The sequence below is a fragment of the Manis pentadactyla genome, chromosome 7 (genome assembly GCF_030020395.1).
Source record: "Manis pentadactyla isolate mManPen7 chromosome 7, mManPen7.hap1, whole genome shotgun sequence".
Classification (NCBI taxonomy): Eukaryota; Metazoa; Chordata; class Mammalia; order Pholidota; family Manidae; genus Manis; species Manis pentadactyla.
This window is the reverse complement of record NC_080025.1, coordinates 13,858,909-13,884,674: the sequence shown is the minus strand read 5'-3', so window position 1 is coordinate 13,884,674 and position 25,766 is coordinate 13,858,909. Positions and strand designations below refer to the sequence as shown.

The 25,766-nt window shown below is 37.1% G+C and overlaps 1 protein-coding gene across 2 annotated transcripts; it reads right to left on the bottom strand.

Annotated features, from left to right (window-relative positions):
- Positions 1–83: 83 nt before the first annotated feature.
- FGL1 (fibrinogen like 1) lies at positions 84–25,766 on the bottom strand. Of its 2 annotated transcripts, none has more exons than XM_036894151.2 (8): positions 25,633–25,766; positions 16,924–17,003; positions 14,349–14,529; positions 7,717–7,876; positions 7,372–7,469; positions 4,088–4,176; positions 3,732–3,919; positions 84–337 (listed from the first exon to the last, which is right to left on the bottom strand). In XM_036894151.2, the coding sequence occupies exons 2-8, from the start codon at positions 16,984–16,986 to the stop codon at positions 178–180; spliced, it is 939 nt and encodes a 312-aa protein (XP_036750046.1). In that variant the 5' UTR covers positions 16,987–17,003; positions 25,633–25,766; the 3' UTR covers positions 84–177. The 2 variants fall into 2 exon arrangements, with proteins under 2 accessions (XP_036750046.1, XP_057361088.1); XM_057505105.1 differs by lacking the exon at positions 25,633–25,766 and adding an exon at positions 17,646–17,742.

Here is a 25,766-nt window from a genome sequence, read left to right as displayed (position 1 = left end):
AGGTGAATATCACATATTTGCCATACTGAAAGTACATTATGTAAAAAAGGTAAGTAAAAATGAAAAGTCGTACATATAACAACTGCCATCATCATATGTCTATATTTTCAGATTTACTATTTTTCAAGTCACTTTAAACCAAGATGAGTTACAGAAAGGAAAGCCCGACAGGGACAGTTAAACAACGTTTGGAATAAAATCATTTGGCCTGATTTTCATAACCACAGATTTCAAAGAATACCACCATCCATGCCAGGTGTACCAGACAACCCCATTGTCAGTGTTAGCTGTGTAGGGGCCAGTGTAGTAAATGCCATTCGGGTTTGCAGAGTGACACCTAGTGGGAGAAATATAAACAGGGAAAAATCAAACTAGAAAAATATCCTGAAACCATTTTGCTAGCAAACCATCAAAAACATTTTAACTATGAATTTTGTCATTTTTTGAACAAAGGAATAGTTATCATTTTCCAAAGCCAAGTGATTATTTTACAACAGATGGGTCTTTAAACTGTTGGGTTTTAAACAGATGGGTTTTAGTGTCATATCTCAGGATACAACCCAAGACACTTGCAACTTACTGAAAAAGAAGCATTTCTGTTCTTAACAACCTCTACACAAGAAAGGGAAACAAGCAAATGCCTTTGTAAGAGCGGTGTGGGTTAACAAAGCAAGGTGTGGCATGGGGCTCTCCTGCCAGCTTCCCTGGATAATTTGCACTTACACGTTCATCTATCTGCTGCCAAGGGTTAGCTTTTGTACTTCAAACTCCCTTCCTCCTTTTTGAAAACTGCTAGAATATCAATTATTTTAACCTCAAGGGTGGGAAACAAAACCTAAACCACCATTTGAAGTTTTCCTAGCCATCAACCAATAATCATTCGTCTGAGTTGCTGAGTTAATTTTTTACATGTAATGCTCCAATCTAGGTAAGTTGGTAAGGTTATATCATGTATTTTTAAATGTCCCCCTTTCTCCTTTGGGATGGGTAAATTTTGTCCCTGATATGTATAAACTAAGAATATGTGATAATTTTCTGTGTGCTGTTATGAAGTGAGTTACCACATATTTCTTTATTGATCAACCAAATGAAAACATGTCAGAGTCAGACCTAGGATATAAGGAGAACATTCACAAGGGATAGTTCTGAAAAATCTACGGAAAGCACCGAAATTATTGAATCAAGAAAGCATATAATTCACCCACAAATGCTGAGCGGTCAGCTTGCATCACTTGCCCAGTAGTTCGTTCCTGGTGACCATCCTAACAGTCCTTCTAATGTAAATGGATGTAACTAATCGAAACCATGATTGCTAAATCTGCAAGTATCAAGAGCCAACTGTATTTTCAAAACTGTGTGCAAAGTAATGTGGAAGAAGAAAATACTCCATATTTTCTCCAGCACACATATCTTAGTATATCTCTGTTTTCCAAGAGCTATCTACTACATGTACTTTTTTATTTGGTCTGTGCTTTGAATCCCACTGGGAAACTGACTATACAGTCAGCATAGGAAACCTTAGCTATTCTGGGACCAATTTTCCAGCATCATTCAGTTTCCAGAATAGCCTGAACTGGATACTAGATTGGGAGATGGCTGGGGCTCCCTTGGTGAAGAACATCACCTGAGACGCTATCCCAGCAAAGCAGGGGAAACAACGCCCGGTGACTGGTTTGCTATGTCGAGAAAGAATGTCTGGTAGGTGGGTAATAAGTATGAAGTGCACCATTTCAAGTAAATTAGAAGATCTATGAGACAGAAAAAAAGAAGAAGAAGGAACGGTGACAGAGTTAAACTACAGCAGTACCAGGCATGGAAGAAGCAGCACCAGGCTTGTAGAACAACTGATTTTTTTCTCCAGCTTTTCTGATTTTCCACCTGTACCACCGGATCATCTACCTTTGACTCCAAGGACAATGTAGACTTCTTGGGTGGCTCTCGCTACTGAACTGCTTTTCATTGACCTCTCTAAACCCCTATCTTTAAAGGCAAGTAAATAATCTATTTTCTCATGTTAATGAATGTGCCAGTTGTCATTCAGGCCCAGTACAAGCCAATCAACAAGGTAAGTAAATGGTTTTGATGCTATTATTAACCAATACAATTGTTACTTCTGTCTATGGAATTTTGATGGAAATTAAACATTAAGGGATGCTTGCAACCTGGTGAATTACCAGTAAGTTTTACATAAGCCTGACAATTTTTACATAATGTCAACTTAGAAGGGCAAGGGGAGAAAAAGGAGGAGGAAGAGAAAGTGATGAAGAGGGTTTTTTAAAAAAACAAGAAAGCCACCCGGAAAAAGATCATCATCATCTTTGATATGCTAAGAAGAAAAGACAACTTTGTTTTTCTGTTCTTTCTCACTGCTGTGTTCCCGTTCCCTCACAAATGACCCCAAATTAAATGGACTCAAACTTTTAAGAAAACAAAATCCAGAGAAAACACTGCTTTTACACTGCTTAGATTCAGCTTGACATACCATGTCACTACTACCAGCTGTATGTACATCAGATCCACAGCTCTAAAATTAGCACATCACAATAACTGATGTTCGTAATGAGGACTCTCCTGATTTTAGGGGAAATGTATCTCCACTTAATAAGATGGGGGCTTCTAAAATGCTTTAAAAGAACTTATATAACAAAAAATGGTAAAGTTTGGATTGTGGAATTTAAATGGATAGTTCTCAGTTCTCAATTATATTGAAAGCCTGACACTCCAGAAATACTCACTTACTAAAGATTCTATAATGGAAATTTTAAATGTCCAGGTATTTTGAGGTGGTCCGGTCTCCTACAGAGATGTTCAAAGTTCGCACGGCCCAAGAGTTTCAGCGCATGTGCTTTGCAGATACAGCAAACCCGTCAGGTTACTTTTAAGGAAGACTACATGAAGTTTCCATTCCTGCCTTAAATTTGTCATTATAACAAAGGGAACTGTCTGGAAACCATCTCAAGTGAAAAACAGCTAATCGGGAATATCTGGCCTAGAGAAGAGAAAATACTGAGGAATACAATAAATATCTTCTTATTCAGTGCCTGAAGAATTATGTTGTAAAGAATGACAATTCTCTAGACATACTGAAAAATCTGGTGAGGTATACGAAGGGAGATTTCAAGTTAATAAAAGGAAGAACTTACAATCAAAAATAAATCAAAGGAAAAAAATACAATCAAAAATAGAATAAGCCTGCTGATAAACTAACACGGAAGTATTCAGAGGGTAGAATCAGGTTTCAGAATTATTGTAGAGGAGATTTCTGCACTGGGAGGAGCTTGAAGTTAATGATTTAATGAAAGTCACAGTGATTGAAAAGTAATAGTACATAGAGGAATTTACTACAATAACATGGCCATTTTGCATGATAGAAGATGATAAGCTAGCTAGTTATTAACATACTGAAAATCTTTTTCCTGTACATAATACTCCCTATTTCTTCATGTCAGTTTATAGCCTACTACTTATGACCACTCACCATAATTCATTTGCAAATAGTTTCTGTAAAAGTCTGATTTGATTTGCTCCTGTGACATTATCTTTCAAGCTTTACTAACGCCACAATGAACAAGTCACCAAAAAATATGTCATCATTGAAGAATTCTAATAAGGATGATTACTTAATAATACCAGTATTACAAAGAAGATCAACATTACTCATATATTATAATTAAAGCCCACCAGTGAGGTATCACTAACACCAGTACAATTATGTTTATAAAATGTCCAACCTGTTAAACCACCAGCCAGACTGATCTTCTTCTGCACAGTTCCCTTCGTAGTTGTCATTATCTCTATCCCATGTGCTGAATTTCATTCTTTGGTGACTAGCCCACCATTGCACCTCAGGATGAAAATTCCCTGCAAGGGAGTCTCCAGCTGTTCCAGAATATTCTCCGATATTCAACTCATAGGAATTCTAAAGGAAAAGAGGCAATTTCCACGATCAGTTGTCACTATTTCAATGTTTATTTAATAAATAAGAGCAGATGCACTATTGCATATTTTTGTTTCCACTGACTTCAGGGATTCTATTGTATATTTTACACATTAATTCATAGTGTTCCTTATTTGAAAATTTTAGTACCTTTTCATCTCCAACTTTGAAATTTTTATATTGTGCATAACGGCTATTTTTTTCAAAATCTGCAAGGTCTATTTTTAAAGTGTAGTCTCCTGAAAAAAAAAAAATTGTAGTTTTTAAAAATGTGTGATATGACATTGACCTACCGAGGTTTAAAAACAATTCATAGCTCTGTTTTACTTAGACCATTTCCTTCTGCCATGAGTCAGTTTTCAAAGGATAAACAGTGACTTCATCGTATTTACAACATGAACTTCTGATTGTGTACTTTACTTGAAAAAAATTAGAGACACGGCATTATAGGTAGAAAATTTCTATTCAATCTTTCATAGGTAAAAGCTAATGCAAGTGAGTTGGCAAAGAACAACAGAAAAAAACTCATTTTTAATTAATAGATTAAGAAATCTAACAGTGAAGGAACAGAAGTTTTTAGAAGTTTAAACATTTTTGTCCTCTTTTTCTTACTTCCAGTAAGAACAGTGATCTTAAAAATGAACAATGACTGAAAGAGTTGGTACAGTCAAGTACGTCTCTCTTCTTTGTTGACCCATGATTTGCAAACAACAGACTATTCTTTTTTTGGAAACAGAACTACTGTCAGGAACACAGGAGTTATCAATCAAACTAATTGTTAAATAATATATGTTCTATCCTCCTAATGTGATAAAATTTCACAATGACCTGTAAGACTGGGTTTGAATTTACAGTCTTAGTCTCCCTGGGGTTCCAAGCCAGAACATGGAGGCCCTGGAGAGAGAGCTGCTGGGCCCCACTATGCAGGCCTGGTCTAGGGTCTGCGTCCCTTCTGTTCCCATCATTATCTCTATCTCCATCATGCACAGAAAGGGGCCTTGTCCACACTTGTGGACATTCCAGGCTGCACCTTCAAGCTCTGTTTACACCCATAGTAAAAGCTGTTCCTTCACCTCCATTCAGGCTCAGGGGTGCTCAGTCCAGAGCACAGTCTTCCTAGTTGGGGGCAGATGAAGAAGAGGCTGAACAGGTCCTAGAAATAAACTCAAGGCTGTCTGGGCAGGGAAGGCCGGACTCCCCATTACTGGAGCTAGTCTGGGAGGCGTGTGGGTTCCTGTTGGCCTTGGTACTTTGGCCCCACAGGCTTTTCCTCCCGTGGAGCTGTCCCATGGAATGGGGTTCCAGAAGAGGCCCCTCCAACCTGATTGAAAGGCTATATAGGTTATGTGAGCTCAGAGACTGCACATGGGAGCAGTAAGACAAGCAAAGTTAACTGTCCTAAAGAAATACTTTGTATTACAGAAGAGAGATACAGTTAATCTCAACTTTTGAGGTAACCATCTGAATATACTTACAGTTGATATGTAGATAACGATGCAATTACAGACCATTTCTAAATTAATTTTATTGCAAACACTTCCAGTCAAAATGTATGTAATGGGGATAGAGCTATTTTTCAAAGGCAGTTTCTGAGCCTTAACTGCTTTCATAATTAAAGAATGCAGGGACAAAGCCACTATTTTTCCTTGGGATGATGTGATATGTAGCTGTTAAGCCTTGAACTGATAAATACATTTTTGCTACCATTAGAATAGCCTACCTCAAGACCAATCAAAACATGAAGGGGAAGCAGATGTGTTGGCAAAGTGCATCAGGACAAATAAGCACTTGGTAATAATTTTTGCAATAGTGTTTGAATTTTGTGTTTTTATCAGGAGCCAAGGGTTACCTCTTGGGCTTTCCATAGTTTCAATATGAAACCAGATTAAATATTAACATGGGAAAGAAACAGAAGCTGGTATGTATATTATAAAATATTTAAAAGCAGGATAATAAATACATTGAAGAAAGGGAAACCTTATAAAAATTTAGAGAGCATTGATTACAAGAAGGACAAAGTATTAAGCTTCTGAGATCATCCAGTCTCTCTAGTTATTATTCTCATCTCTCAAAGATCCCTACAATTATAATCCTATTGACTATTATGAAGACAGAAATACCAAATGCTTTCCTTAACTGGGATGGAACAAGTAAACCCTTGCTCTTACATTTAATGCATTGCCTTTGTGATTTAACATGCTTTCTTGAGTAATACAATTGCCTTTGAAGAAACATTCTGCCTCAGACCTGAGTGGGGCCGACTCTAATCTCAGACCACAACCAAGGTAAGGGAGGCAATGGATTGGAGCAAAAAAACATAGGAAAGAGAAGCTTGGCAAAATTGTTATCGAACTAATGATATTTTAGACAAATACTGAACTCTAGTTAAAGATATCCACGTAAAAGTATACACAGGGAATTCTACAAATGTCTGCAATTTACTTAAACTGTGTCAAAAATAAAGAAACTGGATGATGGATGATGGATAGATATGTGATTAAAACAATTTTAAAACACAGTAAAGTAGTGTAGAATCTAGGTGGTAGGTTGAAACTTTCAGCTTTGCTTTATGTTTGAAATTTTTCAAAATGAAAGGGGGACCGAAATGAGGACATTCAGGATACTATTTATTTGACTGCAAAAACAGCCCAATTCCTCCAATTTGCAATGTGACTCTGTAACTCTTCCCACTAAGTCTATTTTCTTTCCCCTTAAATCTGAGCTTGTCCTGTGACTTGCTTTCACCAACAGAAGGCAATGAAGGTGACTGTGCGCCAGTTCCCAGGCTCTAGAGACCTGTGCGCTCTACCCCCTTTTCTTGGAATTCTGCCTGTGCTGTAAGAACAAGTCCCAGCTAGCTACCTGGAAGATGAAAAACCCTACGGAGCAGAACCGAGTCATTCCCTTTGAGGCCAATCTACAGCAGCCAGCCTCCAGCTGACTAGGAAGTTGATCACAGGTCTGTGAGCAAAGCCCAGCCAAGATCAGTAGAGCACAGCCCTGATCAGCAAAACCACCCAGCTAACCGGTACATTTGTGGGAAATAATAAATGGCTGTGGTTTTAAGCCACTAGACTTTGAAGTGGCTTGTTACACAGTATTACTGTGGCAATAGATAACTGATGCAGTATATATGCTTTGAGGGACTCAAAGCATGACAAAAAGAATGATTATGACATTACATTTCCTTTCCAGAAATAGAAAAAATATATATGAGAAATGCCCCAAACCCAGCCCACATCTAGTTTCTTTTCCTCTATTCCTAGTTTTAAGAAGCCTTGTTTTACAAAGGGCATTATTGCTCACAAGGGATCATTACCATCTTCAATCCATAGTAGTTACTGAATTCATTCCCTTGCCTATGATTTAGTGAAAAATATTTTAGTGTTCTTTTTATTGTATTTCAAATGAATTTTATATCAGGTAAACCTTACCTTGTGCAGTCAATAAGTGAAGATTTTTATTACCCAGCCAATATTCACCATTTTTTTGGACAAAATTTCCAAAGCCATTTTCATAGTCTTTCCAGTTTCTAAAGAATTTAAAGTGAAAGCTGATTTTAGCAAAATCCAAGTGGACCTTTGCCGTACCCAAGATGCCTAGCCCCCCACCTCCACCCCCAATATTTTCTTGATTAGTTAATGCACTTTCAGTGTTCTTACTTAGAGAGAGTGAAATTCTTTGTAATTATAGACTTCAGGATGTAATAAAAATGCTGAACTTATCATAAATCTTGTATTTGCTATTCCAAATAAATCCTTACATCATAATTAGCACACCTGTTAAAGTTCTCACTGCCATCAGATCGTCTCTGAATTACAGTCCATCCTCCTCCATCAGACATGTCGCAAAAAACAGAGAATTCCATTGGGCTCTGAAGAGGTTTGATTTTGTAAAATCCACTGCGCTTATATCCATCGTTGAAAATCTCTGAACAATCTGCTTGCAAAAAAATTAAGTAACATTTATTATGTGGCTTTTTTTTTCCTAGGCACCTCTGAATAAGAGTACTCAATACTAATGGAGACAAACACATGATACAGATAAACAACTTTTTAAAATTGCATCTTGTACATCTTCCAGTAGATATTAGGAAAGTCATACGTCCTTTTCTAGTACTTATCACCTGACTCCTTGATATGATCATGGAAAGAAAGGAGTATAATAATAGGCATCAGGTTTCTCACGTCTGATTTTTGTGGAAAACAATTTAAAAAATGGTATGTGTTCAGTTAAATACAGTATATTGAAGTGGAACTTTTAGCTTTACCAGACAGAATGTGGAACTTCTCTCTCCTATGAAGCTATAATGAACATAGAAATATAATACCAAATTATTTAATATGAATTCTCTTAACTTAGAGCATTAGAAATCATTTTGAACATCTGGAAATGAACTCAAAAATACCAATCTTCTTGTTAAATTCTTATAACCTCCCACCAGATTTTTCACTAACCCACTGAAATTTCTAAAAATCCATGCATTCTTAAATGTTTTTGTTAAAAACTGCAAGCTTCTATTTTTTATCCCTGCATGCCTCTTTGCCGTGGTATTTCTTTGACTGTAGAAGCAAACATAGTTACCTATTTGTCACCAAAAGGTAATATGTTTCTTATATCAGTTGAGGGTGGGATAAATTGATATCCCCTAGACCTCATCTAGGCTGATCTGTATAGATTTAGAGAATACAGCAAGTATGGACTTCAGTATTGTTTAGATGCCCAGGAAGATTTGTTTTGGGTTGGTTGAAGTAGTGGCCACTATAAAAAGATGGTCTCAAGAATACCTGGTCACAGACTTTTGAGTAAAAATACTCAAAAGTAAAAAGTAAAAAGTATAAAGTAACAATTGAGTAAAAATACTCAAAAGTAAAAAGTATAAAGTAAAAATTGAGTAAAAAAAAAAAGTAAAAATTAAAATCACTTTTTTTTACAGGGTAAAAAAAATTTCATATTTTACCCTTACCCCACTTTGTTGGTATCGTTCCTTTTTAAAAAACATTTTCTGTTCATGATTTGATAATTCCATTTTTACATATGTTTCACTTCTTTCTTCATTTTCATTGTTTTGATGACAATTTGTCTATAACTGTTTTATAGCAAATATCCCACATGTTAAATAGATCGATTAGGCAATAGAAATTAGAAGGGAAAAGAAAGAATCTCTGTCACTTTCTAAAGCCCTCCCTAGGTTGAGACCAATCATGTACTACTGTTTTGGTGAGATGGCTGTCTTTGTAATGATTTAGAGTTTACTCATATACTTATTTTTGAGATTTAGAAGCCCAAGTATTCTTTATATGTGCTGGATTAATTTTTTAAAATCGTGTTGTCAATTAAGAAGAAAAACGATGGGAAAATGATGATCTAAAGTTAGTTCAGTGTTTAAAAGCTTACATCTTGCAGTCAAGTATATTGTATAACTCTTTTCTTTAAACAGATTATAACCTTGTTAGGAAAGGAGCTCTTTGCTTACATTTAATCTCCTACCAAAGAGCTGAATAGTAAAGACCCACAGGGTTCAGACTGTTTTCCGGGAAAATATGGAAATGATTAGCTATAACATTTGCCTCTGGGAGACTTTGTGAATATGGAGTTTTCAGCCAATATTTTCTAGTTGTTTCTATTTTATGCCAACTTTGAGTTTGTGTTTTTAATTTTTTTGCCTTCTTCCCAGAGAAAAAATGTCCAACACAACTTCAGATCCAGAGAAAATTTCCAACTTCAAAACAAAAACACAGCCAACAAATAAATAAACATCAGAAAAGCACCATTAATTGTCTGCTTAATAGACGCACACTGTGATAGCAAAAGTTCTAACAATGTAGGTTGTAAAAATATTAGCTAAATATTTAAAACTATGATTTTTCAAAATGTTTCAACCCACTCAACTCCTTGGAGAATAACCCGGCTAAGGACAGGATTAGACAGCTCTGTTTTCACAGTTAAAAAAAACAAAAGAGTGGGGGCGGAGTTTGGGCAGTTACATAATAGAGTGAGGCCAAGGCTTCCTGCCTGTTTGACAAACACTGTGTGAAACGGGGTGACGTGAATACTTTCCCTGATCATGCAAAAAGCAAGCCCTGTTGGAAAGCTGAATTTTTAACTTCATGAAGTGATCGGACAGCCTGCCAAAAGGGCTTTTTCCTCTCGTCCCAGAATGGCGCTGAGCTCAAAGCTGAGAACCAAAGGCATGAAGCCCCAGCTTCTAGGCGGGAACAAAGGCCCACGGAGCCCAGCCAGCCCTCTGCAAGGCGCGGGGAAACGCTGGAGCGCAGCCGCCCCTCCCCTCGCCTGGAGGGAGCCCCGAGCTGACCCGCTGCAGCCAGTCTCACCCCGGCGGACATAGGGAGAAGGGGAGAAAGGAAGTTATTTCCTCGGAGAGAGCAGTTATTCTTGTAGGGTGGGCAGAGTGATCTCTCCTCTGAAACCTAGCGAGAGACCATGTAATAATCGGGACAGATGGCTGACATTCACTAAGCACTTCTATTGTAGTAAATGCTTTTGTAATCATGGTACCTGTGTTAACTCACTCAGTCTTACAACAAAGAAACATACTTATCATTCCTATCTTACAGGTAAGGATTAAGAAGCATACAGGGTTGAGTAACTTGCCCAAAGGCCACAGCTAGCAGGACGAACAGCTGGAATTTCAAACTTTTGAAACAAGGCTTCAGTGTCTACACTGCAACTACGACACATACTGCCTTGTAAACACTGGGGCCCTGCAGGAGGGTACATGGTTAAACCAGGGGCCTGTCGGCTGAACAGTTGTGATCTTGAGACAGGGTGGCAACAGGGGTAACTCCTGCCCAGTTAGAGTAGCTGTGGGCCCCGGAAAAGCACAAAGTCTTACAAAACAGGGTGCTTGAAATTGGAACAATGTAACAATTTTTTCCCCATCGGGACCCAGTGGTATAGAACAGTTTATTGCTTATAGTCGCGTAGGCCCATTAGCTTACAATAGAGTATCTGGGAAACCTTCACAGAGATAGGTTAAAACGTAACTAGCGTTCCAGGTGAATCTATAGCAAAGTCCCCCTGCAGCAAGCATAAAACCCTATAGACACCAAGACCCCAAGCGGCAACCTTGCACCTCCCTGCACCTGCGGGGAGTTCCATACTTTCTCTTATCCTGAATAAAGCTCTCTCTCTCTCTCTCTCTCTCTCTCTCTCTCTCTCTCTCTCTCTCTCTCTCTCTCTCTGTATCTGAATAAACACTCTGTAAATCTCCTGCCTTGTCCGTTCACGAAGTTCATTCTTCGACTCCTGGAACAAAAACCCCAGCATCAATGTCACAGGCTGTTGTGATCGTGGCCAATTAATGTGAATTTGGTACTGTGATCTTTTAATGTAGGTACATAATTCAATAGCACCCAAATGCTTAAAAAACAGATACATTTAATGATATGTTGTATAAAAATCATGTGGTTTGTGCATTGTTTGCGAAAATTGCTGGGTTGTATCTAATTAGGTGTTTTCTACCATAAGATGAATTAGAATTCAGAAAATAATTAATTTACTTAGTAATGTAGTAACTTGTAAATAGGAACAAAGAAATTTATATTTCTACAGATAACATACATGACTATTTTTTTAAATTAAGGTAACCAAAAATGTATACTTTGGTGTGAGCAAGTTCTCATATGCTTTATATATTATCTTAAATATGTTAATATATAGTAGAGTATTTTTTTAGAATTTATGTGTTATGTATTTTAACTATTAAATGTATACCCTTGGTAGACCCTCTAATACTATTTGCTTATATTTTGAAAAATAAAGTACAACTGAACTAGATACTTCATATATTTATATTTATATTTATATTTATATTTCATATTTATTCCTTCTTCATGTTTATACTATGTGTGAAGAATATTAAACACAGATCTGTTGACTTCTGGGCCTTTTTTTTTGGCCTTGATATCCAACAACAGAAAATGTCTATCATCTAAATCATTATATGTGTTATAATGTTATAAGACACACATACCCTACAGTGGTTTGTCTAGATCTTGTCCTTACGACTCTAATATCTGACTCCTGCTTATACAGTCAGTCCCACTGACCTTGGTATTTTAATTTTCTGGTAACTGACATCTTGCATTACTCCTTGGTGACCTCTTACTTCCTAAGGTCAGCTCCCAGCTCTCAACACAGAGATCAGAGTCGTAGCTCTTGAACCTGTTTTCCCATGACTGGATTGCACAGTGCCGGTAACAATCATCCAGTTGCCTGCCTCTTGCCACTATATCGTACCTGAATCTGTGTTAACAACCTAACAACCTGCTCAGATTGGGTTTGAATAGATACCCTGGATCTTGCACTTGGTGGGAATTTGGAATGATGGTACTCCCCTCACTCATCCATCCTCGCCCTTGACATCAGTTTTGTACCTACCTTGGGAATCACATATCTGTATATTCCTACTTCGAATAGCCACCCTGTTGCCTTCCTCTCTAGTTGCTAGTCAAATAACTATCTTGTTTGAACACCATGGGTCTGTTTGAAGTGTTTATCCTCACTTTCTCTGACCAGGTCTGTTCCACCAATTAAACCTTTAAAAATATGTGTTGAACATCTAGTGTACGGCAGTCACCATGCTTGGTGCTGACGATATAAGGTCAGCTCCCTTAGCTGGGGAGACAAGGTAAAGCTTACGATGATGATACGCCAGGTTAAGTGCTAAGGTGGGAAAGTAAAGGGTGCTTTTGGAGTGCATCGAAGTGGTGCCTAACCCAGACTTCAGCATTAGGAAAACTTTCCTAAGTGCTGAACGGGTATCTGAAGGACGAATAGGAGGAGTCAGCCCAGGGAGAAGGAATTGAGTAGAGAAGACCTTCCAGATAGAGAAAAGGGCTAATGCAAAGCTCAAAGGCTCGGGAACTCTTTAGGAATTGTAATGTTTAGCGTACCTGGACTGTACCCGGCACTACTGATTCTGCTTCCTGGCCCCCTGTTCCCTGAGCTTTCTTTCGCTGGCTTGCCTTAGCATCACTGGAGTTCCATTCTTAGCTTCCAGTTCCTGGTTCTTTGCCCCATGATTGTGTTTCCCACGCCTGTTTTTATCCACGCTGTCATTGGCTCCTCTTTGTTCCATGTTCCAGGGCCAGGGACCATCCTCACCCTATACCATGGCCTACTGTCATGGCCAGTGGCTCTGGCCTCCTTCTGACCCCTAAAAGGGAGAAGGGAGTAGGACTCCAAGGACTCTGCTGGACAACAGAGGGTCAGGAGCCCTGGACAAACAGTCATTTAGAAAGAGATTAGGATTTTGATAAAGACAGAAAAAATTAGGATCTTTACCTAATCTCTCCTATTAGAGAATTAGGATTAGAGTGGTAATGGGAGCATTTTATTGAAGCATAGGTTCTAAGATTCTCCTAACTCTTACATCCTACCCTGGGGAATAATTAGAAACACAAAATGAAGATGTTTTTATTCTCATCAGCTTGGCATCTCTTTGGCCCCTATAACTTTTCAGTTATAGTCGGGTACATTTCTCCACTTAGGTTTGCGTATGTTGCCCTTCCTCTCTCGATGTACTACCTTGGTTTTATTCATAAACATGAGGCTCCACCCTGATAGCCAATAGGGAGGAAAGAGTGCACGAAGCATCATCCCTGACCTTACAAAGTGCCGAGTTCATTGACCAAGAGAGGCTCATAAACAGAGAAATTATGATACATCAGGGCAGTAGCTAGAGAAGACATCTGAACAAAGGGCTCTAGATGGCATTCTTTTGATTCTGACGACTATTGTTTGTTTTAATTTAAAAGATGCCTGGAGGAAGTCAGGCAAATAGTTTTCATTGGAAATAATGATATGTGCAGTGATGTATGTAATATGTTGATAGTTTATGATCATTTAGTGTCTGGGGGAAACACTGGCTTAATCAAAAGGAAAATTACCAACTATAAAATATACACATAAAACTGACTCTTATTTTCTTAAATAATTCTTATTCTTTTTCCTTCCCTGCCCTTTTATTCTATTGCTTTATTTACTACCCTAAGGCAATCAGGGTCTGAATAAATGAAATAAAGGGAAACTGTATAAATGTAACAAGAAATGATACACGAAAACAAATCCCAACTGTAAAGTTTCCTACATATATCCTGCCATTTGCATACTGGTATTTAAACAATCTGTTGTCTTGATCTCTTATTAAACTATAGAAATTTTCAGATATGTAACATTAATACTAAATATCCTCTGAAAGGATAATAGAGAAAAGGATAAAATATGGTATAAGACATTTAAATTCAGTATAATTCTTCATGCTGCTTGTTACTGGAATAAGAAAAGCTCTTTAGCAAAACTGGAGGTGATCAAATAACCAGGACCATCATTGCACATGGGTGTATGATATACATTATTGAAATACTTAAGAAAAATTAATTCTGACCTGCATATTGCCTCTTGCCTCCAAGATCAATGGCAATATTCTCCTCTCCTTTGTCAAGAAACTGGACTTCCTTCTCATGCAAAAGCTGTGTGATCTTGAGCTGTTGCTGTTTGACCCGGGTCTGGAGCAGGTTCACCTGGGCTCTGAGCCGCGCCTGCTCCTGGAGACAGTTCTCAAGAGCCTGCAACGAAAATGCTCATCTTATTTTCTTGGAAAATAAATGTTCCTGATAAATTGGATAAACCAATGATTCATTTTCATCCCCAACTCCCACTTCAGAATAATATTCTAACTGGAAAGTGTCTTGAAAGTTCTAATACTCTTCCTTATTTGAAGACTAAGAAATTAAGGTTTATGCTAAAGGATTTGAACTAAACAATTACATAAAGTAATCTGAATGACTAGGAGTTTTAGAGGTGCCGTCTCACTTGATCCTCATAATGATTCCAGGAGGGAAGAATGACCCAACCCTGGTGAGGAAACTCACTTAAAAATTTCCAATGGTTCAGAGGAGTCAGTATTCAAATCCAATTCAAGGGCCCTGTTCTCAGTCTCCATATAACGCCACCTAAGTGCTTTCTTGACAGTAAAGTGCTTTACAGCATCATTATGCATCATTACTATGTCAATCCCTAAAATAAACAGAGCTTTTGAATGACCTTTTGGTATTAATATGCTTAAAAAATATGATTGAATGCTTATAATCTGATGACATGTGGTCATCAGATGCTAGTTTAGTCCCTCATGACCCTGAGAATCTCACCCATTTATCTCTTGCTGGAAATTCTACTGCAGTCACTTAACTTTTTGCTTATTTATTGTTTCCCCTCAATTACTTTCAAAAAGGATGGGAGGAACCTGAGTCTTCTGATTAAGTCACTTATTTCCTCTAAAAAAGGCAAAACCCCCAAAATATTGCACCAGTTTACCAGCTCGTTCTAAGGTGGCATCTGAGAACTCTCCAAAGATAAACCAAATGCAATGGTGCATTGGGAATGTTGAAGAAGTTCTGTGGCCAAGAAGCTGCTCTTGACTCAGTGCTGAGAGAGTTACTAGGGGTAATGGGAAAAAAAGGACGAATGACAAATTTTTGCCACTTTTCCATTTTTACCAAGATGTCTCCCTTTGCAGTTCATGTCATGATCTTCTGTGGTAAGTGTAAACATTTACTTCCGAGAAATTATGAATTTTAATGTGTATTGCCTTATGTTACATTTACAGACATGATTTCCTAAAGCAGGCATTTGATTATAGTCAGATGTATTTTCCAACTTTTATTTGCCTAACTTTCTGTTCCTGTCTTTATGTACTACCTTATATTCCTCCATAAATATGTGGACCTACTGTGCTCCCTGCCCTCAGTGAGGCAATCAAAGCAGCACAATTAGATATGGTATTTGGGATAAAAGAAGGAGGTACACTGCCTTTCTGTGATGGATCATAATGCAAACAAAAACATTCAGCCTTAAAACTAAAAGTCATGTGGGAGAGTGGGAAGTGGTGGGAGAGACCTTCACCCCCATCTCCGGGTCCAAGTCATTGAATTTCTCCCAGCTTTTTCTCTAGGACTATTTCTTATTTGCTCTTGATACTCTATCCTCATCACCCTGATTTGTCCATTCTGAAAGAGTTACTTGCTCAGCCCCTGAGTCAGAGTCAAGTAAAAAATGAACAGCAAGAACATTTTGTGGTGTCTGGAATCCTGTGCAGTTTCCCAATAATGGGAAATTGGTTGTCTTATTCTTAAGTCTAGTGGCCTATGCAATTTTAAAATAAAAAACTGAACTAGAATGTTCAGTTTCTATTACATGGTATATATGGTTTTAGTAAGCTTATTTAAAACTTAGGAGTTTTCCTTTTCCCAAAACTTTGAGCAAGTGAGTATTTTCTCCCTTTTATTCATGAATGGAGAAAAGCATGAGTTTATTGTAATTATTTTCAAATAATCTGTTTAGTTTACACTAATAGTGCTCAATATTGGAAAACCCAAAATCAGTTTTAATTACTGTGGACAGTTTTAAATTCCTACCTTATTGTAACTACCCAAATGCTCCAGCAAGTTAAAAAAGATTGTACTTATTTGTTGTGAATACTGATTTTTACTTAAGAAAATTTAAGGCACTTGGTAAGCACCTGTTATGTGGCAGATGCTTCCACAAACCTTTTTTATTTTGCCCTCCCAGTTAAGTTTTTTCAGTGACAAGTTACTATAGGTTTTTTTTTTTTGAAAAAAAAAAATCACTGGACTTGGAATTCAACCTCTAGAACAGTATTTTGTAATTTCTAAGAAGGTTGAGACATTCCAGAAGAAATAGGAAAAATATACTGGACCCACTTTGTAAACTGTTAAGCAGTTCTTTATGTTAACTGAGTGCTAATTTGATAAAGCTTGGAAGCATGTAAAAGTCAGAATGCATACAAATAAATGAAAACTACATCAATACATTTTTAAGAGCCATAAGTACGCACTTAAATTTGGTACTCGAGGCTCAAAGTTCCAATGGAGGTCTAAGGCAACTAGATAAAATATAACAATCAGGGCTGAGAAATAATAATAGTTCTGTGATGAGCTTACCCAGCTTTCCCCGCCCATTAGCAGAGTAGTGGCAACAACGATGAAACTGAACATCTTTGCCATTTTCTCCTTTGAAAGAACTGCATGGACAAAAAGAATTGCAGAAGCTTATTCACCGTGGATTTTGCATGAGTCCAGAGTTGGGTTCAGACTCAAGGTGATCCGGGAGGCTGGATGCAATTCCAGGGCATCTCTGATCTGAGAGTGGCCAAGGAAATTCTCCTGGTCTTTCCAGGCTTCCCACACACAGAATGATGCTCACTGTTACCTGTTCAATTGAAAAAACAGAGAGCGGAGTCTGGCTTTTCGGGTGGCCCTATGTGCTGCTCATAGGACAGAGGCGCAGGCTCTGTAAGCACAAAGACCAGGGTCCATAATTGTGGCTGAGTCACTTCCTAGTTGTGCGGCCTTACGCAGCTTACACGGTTTACTAAAATGTTCCTGATCTGTAAAACAGGAATCATAGTCCCTATCTTGCAGAATTGTGGCAATTTTGATGTAATATTTTTAGATACTTTGGCATGTGACAAGTACTGAATGAATAGAAACTCATTTTATGTAAGGAAGACTGCTTTTATTTTTAAAAGAAGAAAGAAAAAGGTTGCAACAAATAGGAGGTGATATGCATTGTTTTTCTTAATGTCCTAATGTGGGCAAGCTACCAAGATAATAGAAAACTTGAAGCCCTGTTTGAAGTTGTAGAGGAAAATTAACTTTACTACCTTTTGAGATTATTTTTTCAGTCACTCTTGAGGCAGTGAGTCTTGGTGAAAAATTGTGCTCATCCTCAAGAGAACTCCTCGTGCTGTCAGTGGTGGATTTTCATGAATTTTAGAAGCTAAGGAGCCTAGAAGGACAGAAATAGCTGCATAATCTTCAAACAAATTTTATACCTACAGTTTCTGCTGAAAAAAAAGAACTGGAATCAACTGAATTAGATGTTAGGCTATTTTTATTCTTATAGAACCTGTCATCACTAGGTCCTTTTCGTACAACTCTTACTCGATTCTTACATAATTCAAGAAGTGGTTCCTAAACCTTGCTATCCTTAATGACCACTTGGGGACCTTTACAAAAATTTCCATGCCAAGGGATTAAATCAAATGTCTAAAGGTGGTAGTCAGGCCTCATAATGTTTAAGGCTCCCAGCAAAGGTTGGGAAGTAATGATTTAAAGACTTAACAGGCAATTAATTTTTTTAGTCTACGTGAACAAAGTTTCCCGTTTTCAATCCTTCTAGAGCCAGAAAACAGTTACAGAATGGGAGGGGCACTGCTTAAATTCAGTAACAAATAGTATTCATGACTACCTTGGGAAGCACTGCAAAATATAATGTGAATTTTCTCAGTATATGAAATTTGTGCATTTCAGAGTAATAAAGAGTCTGTGTGTAGATATAACTGTATCATTTTACTTTACACAGTTTCACTTCTGGCTGATACTCTTTTTACTACACAACCTTGAACTGTGCTATGTGTTTCATAAACATACTTCACCCTCAAATAGCTCTATAAGGCAAGTACTATTTTCCTCATCATACAAATGAGTAGATCAGAGAGGTTAAGTCACTTTCCTAAGATCACAGCACTGGCGAGTGGAAGATCTAGCAACTGAGTAGAGGGCTTCCCACCTACCCTGTACTCTACATGGTCTTCCTCTCTGTGTATGTGTCCCTGCTGCACACAGGGAGCCAGGCTGCATAGAGGGGTGCAGAGGGCCACCTACTGGGCCTTGTCCCGTGAATACCAACCACTCTTACTGCACACGGCTGTGGCTTATTTGTTCCTGAATCGTGCATTTCTACAAGGAACATCAGATTAACTTGGCAGGAGAGGAGACCGCTGCCCTAAAGCAGAAGCAGTCCTGGGGAATGGAAGCAAGAGTTTATTGATCATCAGCTGTCTGCTCAGCACTAGGTTGCATGCTGTGGGCAAATAAGACATAGCTGCCTCCATAAAGCAATGTTGGCGGGAAGAAGTGAAAATATATATTAAAATGGAAGTTAAGCACGATATAAATTAAGTATACATGAAACCATATGTAATTAATTATAAAAACGAACCTTTTCAGACCACCTCTCAAGACAAAATTAATTCCTTCCTCCACTGTACCTCATACTATATTTACAGACCAATATAGCATTTGTTCACTCAGTAAACATCATTTGTGTGCCTGCTGTGTTCCAGGCTCTGTGCCAGGCAATGTAATTATCATTTGGTCAGGTTTTTACATGTCTTTCTCCAACTGCTTCCCTTTGTCACACAATTTTGCTTGAATTAAAGTTTTGGAAGGCAAAGCCCACACCTTGCTAATAGTGGTATCCCTAGCATCTAATTTATTGCAGCGACCCCACTTAAAGTCCAATTATTGCCCCTGCATAATATTTTTCCCAGGAGGGAAAACCTTTCTCAGAGGGGAAAATGGGATTTCCTTGCCACGAAACTCTTCTTTTGGCAGTAAGATACCTCCTTTTCTATGCTCACCGTGGTCAGGGGAACACAATGGGTGGAGTGTATTTTTGAAAATAAGCGGTAGGAAGGAGTTAGGGACTTTTGGTTGGATTGAACACATGAATTTTTTTCTTTCTCACAAAACCCCATGAGAAAAGGAGTGACGAAAAATGGAGCAAGTATGAATTGAAAAGGGCGAAGAATACGGGAGAGGAGAACCCAGCTGGCATGCAATGTCGACAAGCTTGTAGATGACACAGAGTGTGTGTCGGCAAAGCTGCGGAAACTTGAGAATCAAACAGCAGCACAGGGAACTCCTCAAGCAGCAAGCGAAGTGGCCCTGCAGAGTGCAGACCCGGGTGGGGCTTGGAGGCAACAGCCGGCCTGGGGAGGGTGGGGGCGGTGAGCGTACACTCATACCCTCACCTAGACACAGCGGCTGGACGACTCTCTGTCTCCCACCCCCTCAGAACTGAGGCTTACTTTCTATGATGGCGAACCACTGAGACTCCAGGTAGCTTGGCCATAGGCACAACGGAGGTCTGGAGACACATAGTTCTGTAAGATGCAGACACCCCCAGGCTACTTTTAACCAGCAGCCGGGCTCTACACTCCTGCCATCCCTTTCTGGGCCAGAGATCTGGATTCCTCTCTGGAGGAATGAATACCCTCACAGAAAAGATCTCTAGAGGCTGACTTTGGGGGATTCTCCAACAAAGAGCTTTGTCCTCGCCGCCCCTTTCCAAAGGAGCCGGTGAGCGCCGGTTGGCAAGCCCCATTCATGCACACAGGAAACGTACAGGCACAATATTTTGCTTATTTCTTTTAAGGGAGGTTTCCTCTCTGAAGGGAAGCATATTTTAATTTTCATTCCATGTCTGTATTTACTTAATGGTCTAAAGAGAAATGGTTGAGGACCTGTTGTTCTCTATGGCAGCACTGGGCAGAAATCCATGTAAAAGCAATTACGTTACCATGAAAATATATAATTACCTGCTATGATTTATCCTTTTTATCCAACCTTGTAAACAAAACAACCAAAATGTACAGAAAGAAGTGAAGTGCTGAATAAATAAAATAGTTAAATGGGTAAAGGAATCAGATAAAATCCAAGAACTCATTATAATTACTCTTTACAGAAAAGCTCTGGTAGGCACATGTAGATCCACTTTTTTTCAGTAAGTCATCTTTTTATACATTTGTATGGTATAGTTTATGGTGACAACTTAGGAAAAACTTATTTCACTCTATTATCTTAGTAATTATTTTTCTTTAAAATTCAAGCATATATTGGTATCTTCTTTATGCCAGGGACTATGTTTAATAGATGCTTTTATATACAGATTATATTAAGTATGTTGAATTATATTTTTCAAATTAGCTTATATTAAAATATAGAGACAATTAAGTTTAATTGTGGCATTTAAAATGTTTTCTAAGGTAAAAAACAGACTCCCTCTGTGAGCTTTTAGAGGGGCTAAAAGTGAGATGAGGATTTGCCAACAAACAGAAATATGAGCAAACTGAGAAAAAAAGACTAATAGGTTTGCTATCAATTAGCGATAGAATAATCTTGAAGTTATATTAAAACACCATTTCTAGGTAGCTTGTATTAAGGTCATGAAAGATAAAATCATTTCCTTTAAATGCCAACACCAACTGCACTAAAGAGCCATAATTTACAATGCCCTGGTGTCCTACACTATGCATTTGCAGGTGTTGGGCTCAGGTCTACAAATTTAGCAACATTTCTGGTTGGAATGAATACCCTAAATCAAAGGCATCTGGTGTTATAAGCCAACAGAATTTCGTTCTGATCCTGGGGGTGCTCATGTTTCTTTGGCCTGGAAGTTCTTGGAAGGTTCTGTCATTACCATTGGTCCATCTGTCAAGACTCCATTTGTGAAGAAAGGACCTGCAGAAGTATAAATTCCCACTACAATTACAATAATTTCCTTGAGATAAAAATGGAATGAAGACATTTCCACCTTTCAAATCAGGCATAGCAATCAAATGCTACCACTGTAAGATTTATTTTCTTATAGGTTTAGCTATACCAGTGGTCTAATCTTGTCCACTTAAACTGTTATATGCAATCAAATCTTCATAAAATAAAGCAGATCTCCAATAGAGGTGCCTCCTTTTCCCTACCAGAATAAAAGGTAGAAAAAAAAGCAGGGGGATTGGGAAAGAAGAAAGAATCCAATTATTTTTAATGATTACATTCCATAAATCACATTGGAAAAAATAATACAGGTTGTCAATGTACCTACTGTTATCTATACTAAGCATCAATAATTTTGAATAGTAGTTCATTGGAAATAAAAAATGATCTTTCCTAAGAAAAGCTGAGATGGCGAGCAGAAATCTCTAATGATCAACAAAGAAAGTAAAGTTCTCTATGGAAGACTTGAGCTTGTCCTATTTGTTTACAAAATACATGTAGTATTTTCCTACTTGAATCATAAACATCTTCAAGGTCAATGTTTTGTGCTGTGTTGCCCACCTTCTGAATTACCTATCTTTTTTCAAAATAGAATAGGCAATTATCCTTAGACTTTACAACTATTGCTAATTCTCTCTGTTAACATATTTTTCAATACTGTGCAAAATTGTGGTAAACTTGTGATTTAAACATTCTAATTTTAAGAAGAAAAATAAATAAACCTCCATACCATAAAAAGCAGATATAATTGAAAGCAGGGACTTGAACAGATATTTGTACACCAAGGTTTATAGCAGCACTATTCACAATACTCAAAAGATGGAAGCAACCCAAATGTCCATCAACAAAAGAATAGATGAACAGAATGAGCTATGTATATATAATGAAATACTAACTTTGAAGTTATTATGCCAAGTGAAATAAGCCAGACACAAAATTACAAAAACTATATGATTCCACTCACATGAAGTACCTAGTGTAGTCAAACTCATAGCAACAGAAAGTAGAATGGCGATTGCCAGGGACTGAGAAGTTACTGTTTATAAGGGATAGAAAGTTTCATTTTGGGGGGGGCACAATTCAACCCAGTAGGGGTACTCAAAATATTTGTTAAATTGGTAAGAAGAAAACTTACAAGCTTAAGTTAGAATGTTAGACAACTCCCAGCATCTGTTATTGTAATTTTACAATTGCTTACTACAGACTAAATTCTTTTGTCTGCTGAGTTTATTAAATTCTCTTTCAGATTCCTTCCATCGTCTCCCCTCTCCCAGCAATGACCAAGAGCACTTAATAACAATGACTTTTGCTAAGTTTTTGTTGATTTTCAAATAGTTTTTATTGATTTGCACATATGACATTGTGATGTGTGATACTTACAGTGGTTGTACAAAGAGATTTTGGATTTATAAAATCCCCAAAGAAAATAAGTAACTGAAAACTTAATACCTAAAATATTTAAAATTTGGCTATCTTAATGGCCTAATGCCATTGCTATAGCTATCTCATAATAAATTATTAGTTTGATTCATGTTTTCAGTTGGTAATTAATATATTTCTTGAGCAAAATTATAACAGTTATGGTGTCATTTTCTCATCTATGCCTTTATAATTATTTATTATTTAATTAAAATATTTATCGTAAAGTTCAAGTAGTAAAAATTTTTTAAAAATACCCTTCCACTTAACGGAGATTTCTTAACATGTATTCATTTATGTAGTCATAAACATAATCATAAAGCCTTTTAATAATACAGAAAATAAGCAAGCATGATTATTTTACTGTATAAGTAAGCAAAAGAAAAAGGGATAGAAAATAGGAAATAGTTTTTTAAATGCATAAAAAGATTTTAAAAATAGAAAATGTTACCCTATAAGGATAGAAAACACAGTCAAAATATAATGAAAATAAGTGAAATCATCCAAACATCATCCATACTTGAGGAAACAAGGTTCAGAGAGAGAAAATTGTTTGTCTAAAAAAATATACAGTCTTTCACTAAGGATATTCACATTTATCTGGGAGATTAGTATAAAAATATGATACAGTACCATTTTTCTATGACTCTAATCCAAAGTATTCTTCTGACTGAAAAGAACCAATATATTTTAATGGATTTCTTTTTTTTTTTGGTGTTGTTAATGTACAATTACTTGAACAACATTATGGTTACTAGGCTCCCCCCATCATCAAGTCCCCCTGACATACCCCATTACAGTCACTGTCCATCAGTGTAGTAAGATGCTATAGAATCACTACTTGTCTTCTCTGTGTTGTACTGCCTTCCCCGTGGCCCCCCCCTACATTATGTGTGCTAATCGTAATGACCCTTTTTCCCCCTTACCCTCCCTTCCCATCCATCCTCCCCAGTCCCTTTCCCTTTGGTAACTGTTAGTCCATTCTTGGGTTCTGTGAGTCTGCTGCTGTTTTGTTTTTTCTTTGTTCTTATCTCCACAGATAAATGAAATCATTTGGTACTTGTCTTTCTCTGCCTGGCTTATTTCACTGAGCATAATATCCTCTAGCTTTTAATGGATTTTTATTGGACTTTTTCCTTTTTCTTTCCAGTAGTGAAAACAATGTCTCATTTTTCTTCTGTAATAGTAACCAGATCTTTGTTATTTTAATCTACTTCCAGCTATCAGATAAAATATTCAAGAGTCAAGAAGCAAAATTCATGAAATTTCTGTGCCTTCCAGACTTTGCTTTTACACTCCCTGTTGACATTAGTATATTTTTATTTGGTTCATCAATAGACCCCCCCTTATCTATTTGTGGAGTCAAGTACTTTATTTCAGAAGTGAATAAATTAGTTTAAAAACTTGAAGAGCTTTTTTAAAAACATGTGTCCTTATATATGATTCTGGCTCTTGTATAACTGACAGTGTGTGTGAAAGTGCTCTGGAAAATAATACAACATACAGATATACTGGTGTGTTGGTAGAAAATAGGGCTGATGAAATCCTTTGGCAGGTCTGTCTCTTGTTGTCTTGAAATTTTCCTATCACTGCCATTAAAATAATCAAATCTGATCTCTCCCAGAGAAAGGAAGCAGCCTCTAGTACAGCAGATCCTTCAACAATAAGGCTTTCAAATGTCATTATATATACTTTAAAAGTCATTACATTAATTTGATCATCTTTAGAATAATTCCTGAGAATATCTTAAGTCCTCAAAAATTTCCCAGTGCCTTCATTTGCAATTCTAACCATCTTCCACAATATTGAAGAAATGTTTAAGTATTAAGACACATCTTTTGTAAATATGATCTCATCATTCGTGATAGTAAAACAGTATTTTTCTGCAAATCTGGTTTGTGGTAAATCCATATCAGTTTATTGAGTTCCTCACTATAAAATTAGTTGTATTTCTTTTACAATGTTATTGCTTTGGGCTGTTTCTAAATTTTTCATTACTGTAAAACTAAATTAATTTTCAAATGGTGATTATTTGATATCCTGTATTATTTGATATGACTTATTCTAAGTCTATAAATCCAATTTCTACCCCACCCCACTAAAAAAATTTTTTTAAGTTAGTTGATTATATTGGATTAAATTTAAAGACAAAAATATTATTAAGTCTAGACCTGAAAAGTTCTATGGTTGATGCACAATTTAAAAAAACACAATTGCAAAACAAAGTAGTTAGTAACATGTAAAATTTCAAAAATTGTAGTATGTCTTAAGCAAACTATTATGAAAGGATACAAAATAAAAGAAACAAAAAGAAGAAAAAGTTATTGGAGGAGTTTGGAAGAGGCATGTTTAATAAGTTAACATTCACAGATGGACTACATGCTTAATGTAAGAGAGTTAGCTAAAAATTTACTCACAAACACAGACTTAGAGACTCTTTGAGGTTATTTTCTTCCAAACTTTCATTCTTTTTTTTCTGAAAATGGAATACAACAGTATCTTTGTCATTTATCTTAAGAAGTTACACTCAATGAAAGCCTTAAAAAGCCAAATAAGTTTGATTACAAAGAGATAGAAATCAAGAAAAACGTTTCTCAAGCTTTTACTTCTGAAGTGGAAATTATACCATGGCCCATTTTATTTTCCATTTTGTATATTGAAACTGCAAACACTATCGGGTACATAAAATTCCCATCGAATTCATTTAAAATGGGAATGGGAACAGAAATGGATATGAGATATAATGCTAAATCTCTTTTCCAAGCTGCAGAGGTAGTGTTCCCTCTAATCAACCTCAATAGACAATGATTGGTTTTTGAGTTATGCTTAATATCGTACCTATAAAATAAATTAGTATTATTACAGTTCTGCTAAAACTGCAGAGATGGTAAATACCTTGCCTGAAGTCAGAAATGAGTCAGAGACACCGCTCGGGCTGGGTCCCGCTACCCTGCCTCTCAGGATCCGCTAGCCACATCCAGAACTTGTCATTGTTTCCCTGTTATTTGATTAGAAATAGGGACAATGTT

Bases quoted from the DNA above. Each gene is read 5' to 3' on its own strand.
- FGL1 (XM_036894151.2), bottom strand. From the start codon at position 16,986: ATGGCAAAGATGTTCAGTTTCATCGTTGTTGCCACTACTCTGCTAATG. The intron at 7,877-14,348 runs GTCAGAATTAAT...TTTTGCAAGCAG, and splicing joins AGGCAAGAGGCAATATGCAG to ATTGTTCAGAGATTTTCAAC. The intron at 3,920-4,087 runs GTACTAAAATTT...CTTTTCCTTTAG, and splicing joins TCAAAGTTGGAGATGAAAAG to AATTCCTATGAGTTGAATAT.